The sequence below is a fragment of the Montipora foliosa genome, chromosome 2 (assembly GCF_036669935.1).
Source record: "Montipora foliosa isolate CH-2021 chromosome 2, ASM3666993v2, whole genome shotgun sequence".
In the NCBI taxonomy this organism is placed as follows: Eukaryota; Metazoa; Cnidaria; class Anthozoa; order Scleractinia; family Acroporidae; genus Montipora; species Montipora foliosa.
This window is the reverse complement of record NC_090870.1, coordinates 15,525,637-15,530,636: the sequence shown is the minus strand read 5'-3', so window position 1 is coordinate 15,530,636 and position 5,000 is coordinate 15,525,637. Positions and strand designations below refer to the sequence as shown.

The following is a 5,000-nucleotide window of genomic DNA, read 5'->3' as shown; positions in this document are numbered from 1 at the left end:
CTCAACTTTTTATAACAATAACTTTCTTTCCTTTTGTTGAATACTTCAATGCCGACTTCACAGAATTCACCTAATCAAGATTACTTTCCTGTGATTTTCCCCACGTTTTTGCACGTGACCAAGACATTCAAGATAAATTCATTGGCTCGAGCCTACCCCACCATAACATTTTACGTGACAATTCTCATTTGTTTACAACAAAAGCTAATTCAATTTGAAAATCGCCTCCTCATTCAATGGCATATTTTCTACTTTTCCATTGGTCAACTCCTTTCCAAAGAAACTCGCATCGTTTGATTTGCGCATTTCGATCCATTCCATGCCCGCAAATACTAAACAAACAAAAAATTCACCCCCACCCCCCATCTGCAAACTTACATCTCATGAGCTGATTTCGGAAACCAAACGACACGGCGCCCAACCCTTCCACAACGTATCACCCATCACCTGAAAAGCAGAGCTAAATCCTTTCACAAGTAAAACAAAGACTTTAAAATTTACAAGAATTATACACAAACAAGAATTACACAAACAAACGCCTCGTACATAAGAGAAAAAAGTGTTTAAAAAAAATGAAAAGCCATATACTTCGAAAGATTGATGTAGCGCATATCAACATTCATCTCCTCAATTTTAAGAAACTTCAGAAGTAATTCGTTCGATTTACGTTTAAAGTGTGTTTTCTTAAGCTGGCGAATTTAAGGGGAATACCATTCCATATATTTGTACCAATTCTAGAGAAGGACAATAACCGTTGGTTTGTTCTCGACATTTCTACATGGCAGTTTCCAGCTATTGCAGACCGCGTGGAATAGGAATGAGTTCGTTTCGAGCGAGTAAATAGATTAGAGATATTGGGTGGAGCATGCTGATTGTCAACATCATGTAGCAAAGAGGCAACTGATTTAAAGTAAAGTAATTTAACTGCTATTCTTAAGAAACAGTATTAAATATTTATAATTAACATTGTAGAGACTTGTAAAGCATCTGTTCACTAATCTTAAATGGGAATCAATATCGTTAAATGTGGACTTTCAGGGTTTTATCTAGGATTTATTGTTTGGGGGAGAGGTCCCGAGTGGCCCATGGCCACGAGCTTCCTTGGGTCTTGTGGTCTGGGGGCATGGCCCCCCCCCCCCCCCCCCTTCCTGGACATTTTTATGCGCTGAGTGAGATGGCATCTGGTGCATTTTAAGACACAATTTTGAGAGATGTTACAGTGGCATTTTCTTTTATTTTTTAGTTATGATCACAATCTGATGATTTTACAAATTTTTCCATGCTGTCGTTTTTCAACTCATAAACAGAATCCAGAGCACGACAACCGAGCCTGACGTAAGGCAAGCAATTTGCAAATAATACGCGATGTTTCTTGTCATATGCTATCCTTAGATAGGGAATACTTACCTCATGTGCACTGAGCTTTGTGGCGTCTGGATGATTTTTCCGTTATATTTACTTGTGTACTGTAATGGTAACCCCTCAAATACCCTAGATAGAACCCTGACTTTGGAGTACTGGATTGAACTGGATATTGCCCAATATACTGTAAGTAAAAAAACACTGAACTTAAAAGGAAATCGGCTTTAACCAACCTGAACATATGCACGAGAAATCACTCATTAAAGTAATCGTTGTTGCAAAGTTATCTTTGCGTTTTGAACTCTCAGCAGTTTGCATGAAACATGCAATAATACTGTTCAGAATAATATAATCAATTAAGTGCTTTCACTATCTTCTTGAACAGATGGATCGGATAAAAAATATGGCATTAGGCAAAGTGGAATTGGCAAGCCTTACATCTTGACGGTATCAGACTTGAAGTACAGTGATGCTGGATATTATTACTGTTGTCTTTCACCTAGCTGCTCATCAAGTCATTCCAACAGAGAAAACTGCCAGCGCTTCACCCTCGTCGTTAGCGGGACAAGGTAATTATCGTAATTAAAATGCTGGCTGCTGGCTGAATTTATCGGAGGGTAACAAGGGTATAGCCAACAAGAAACTATTTAAGAAAGAAGTAGTGTTTCGTTTCCGGAATGGTAATGGCAGGAGAAAAGATAAAATACTGTAACGTGGGACATTTCAAACTCTCGAGAAATAAAGATAGAAATATGGACTGACGCCAACTCCCTGAACGGCGAGAAGCCTGATAGAGAGTGTGTCAAGGAATTATAACTATTAAAGAGAACGGCAGATGGTTGTTCATACCGCAATACATTTCAAGTTACCTTCAAACACCACTTCATAACATTTCAAATTCCGTTTTCCGTGAATGTTACATACCGTTACAATCGAACTGGTTCCTTGTTAACCCGATTTATGAACTACGAACATTGTTTACATTACTCATTAACACGAAGAGAGATAACTTTAGATTTTTCAACAATATATCGCTTTAATCTAACCCAAAATCATTCGGAGAGTCAAAACTTCCTATTTATGATTCATTTCCTTCGCTTTTGAGTTTGTCAGCATTATGATTTGCGACATCGACTTGGGCCCCATCATTTGTATGTCATTGTTGCATTTTTTAGTAAATCTTAGTCACATCTAAGATGTTGCCGGTTTTCACTGTCACACCATCATCAAAACCATTCAACAAATAAAGTCGAGAATCAAAGACATAAAAGAAGATGAATATTCAAACAGTCTCACAAAGGTTCAGGTCTGTGCAATGTTTCGTGCGGGAGATATCCGAAGAAATGTTTTACTCAAATTTATAAGGCTTTGTATGGAGACGCCAGGTTTGTGTCCCTCTCAGGGGCACACATGTGGCGGCCGGAAGCTGACAAAAACATACGTCATCCAGTTTTGCTATAAAAAGCCAGTGGTCGTCTTCTGAGGGCTCATAAACATTTATGTGAGTACTTATACAAGGACTGTTCAGATTGCAAAATCTCAGCGAATAAGTCACTTTTTTAACCTACGTGATAGCATTCTCGCCCGCAATTTTAATATCGTGTCACGCAAAAGCTTAGAAATTCAACCTTGCTTTATCACAAGACGAAAAACCCTATCAAACTGAAAATTTGTGAAAAGTCTTCAGCTGTTCTAATAAGTAACTAAACTAAAATCTCAAAAGGATTGATAATTCCTTATTTTTTTACTTTGGATGACGTCACGTGAAAATCAAGAATAGATACATTCCTGCAAGAGCCCAGGAGTAGAAGCTTCCGTATGCACTATATCCTTGGTCAACCTTTGCGCGTATCTTTCTATTTTTGGAACTAACCTGACATTTACATCAATTTAGATCAATTTGCACAATTTCCACACATTGCTTTTGCTATTTTTGTCTTCGTCAGACAATGAATTTATTCTGTTTGGCCATTAAGTTCAAATGAACCAAAAATTTGACCTTTTTTTCTTCAGTCAAATTTAATTGAAATTTATAGCTTAAGTACGAAATAAGCATATTCTTAAGTTTCAAAGTGAACGGGTATAGTATCGCAGAGATATTGGAGTTTGAAAAGAGCTTCTTTTCGGTTTTCATGGTCATGGAGCGGTCGGGTCAATTGTCGGGAAATTCATCGGAAATAATAGTTGTGACGTCACTGTTGGCGTGCTGGAAAAATGCGGGATACAAATCTTATAAAATTCAGTATCCTCTTTAGCGGAAAATAATGCTGTTTTGTGCTGCAATAAATTGCATGAAGAATTCTAAGTCTAAGGTAAGCACGTTCAAGTTTCCCGACAACCTAAGACTACGGAAAGAATGGCTCATAAAACTTAGAAGGGAATCGTTTGAACCTACGAAATGTTCACGCGTTTGTGCAGACCATTTCACACCATGCAGCTTCAAACAAAATCTGGCAGTAAGGAGTTTGCTTGGTCCGGCTTTCAAGCCTCAAAGACTTGACCTTAAAGATGATTCCATACCAACTATTTGCAACTTCAAAAGCGTGGAATCTGAAGCAAATATATGCCAGAAAAAAAGCCACACCGACGACCATTGTAGTCCGCCGACTAAGCAGTTCCCCATCCATTCGTTCAGCATTTAAATTAATGTTTCTGAGGAATATCTTAAAAAGGCTGCGTCCCTTTCAGAAGAAGTTGACGCATTGAGACTCCCAGGGAAGATATACACAGCGCTGATTGGTTCCTAAGTAACCTGCTCGTGATTTCCAGATGACAGTTTTTTAAGGGCCGACTGACGTGTTTTTTGGATTGCATTGCTAAGGATGTAATGGTTAAGTAATTTGAGAGAATTAGGGATTATTTTGGTCAGTTTCCAACTTTTGTGAACCAATGGCCCTGTTCGGGAAATAAGTGCACGCTCGAAGCTATCTTGAACACAACAGTCGATTTATTGACACACCCAATTTTCACAGCACTTGCAATTGTTTGGTCTCATCTGGTATAACAAGCGACAAGAAGACGCCGTAAAAACCTACAAATAGACTGCGAATTACACTCTGAATTAAACAACTGACGGGAAGCGAGTTTTAACTCACCATTTGATGAGAACACTGTCACTACAGTAAGCACAAATCGATTGGCAGTTGGAAGTTTGTCAGGCAAAATCACGATCAGGTTCACAAAACAAAAATCAGCTCCCGCCGCATGCCGGTATATCGTTGGGATTGGCATGGACTAATAAATAGGGAAACTGTTGTTGAGGAATAGGCTCAACAGGCCCTAAATTATGACGTCATCATGTCACGCGTCCGATGACCAATAAAAGAAAATTCTAAATTTGTTTACGTGCTACTCAATTTGGGTATGTAATCGGTGGTTTGATAATTTATTCGTTTTTGCATCCAGCTAAGTATGGTGGTTTTTTTTTTTTTTTTTTTTTTTTGAAAAATGTAAACGGTGGTACGTAAGGGACATGGCATCTTATGATCAGATTTTCAAACTTGAAATTTTGAGTTAAGAAACTCGAAGTTTTGAGTTTAGAAACTCTAAATTTTGTGTTGACAAACTCGAAACTTCGATGTTGGAAACTGGTTAGTGTAAAATGCACACTGCAGACTAGGGGTAAAATGCAGATTAAT

The 5,000-nt window shown here is 38.2% G+C and overlaps 1 protein-coding gene across 2 annotated transcripts in view; it reads left to right on the top strand.

The window, feature by feature from the left end:
* Positions 1-5,000, top strand: part of LOC137992541 (peroxidasin-like) — a 95,283-nt gene that overhangs the window by 81,256 nt on the left and 9,027 nt on the right. For both annotated transcript variants that reach the window (XM_068837913.1, XM_068837914.1), the window contains one exon: positions 1,748-1,931. In XM_068837913.1, the coding sequence (XP_068694014.1) occupies positions 1,748-1,931 (184 nt within the window). The remainder of the gene's footprint in view (positions 1-1,747; positions 1,932-5,000) is intronic.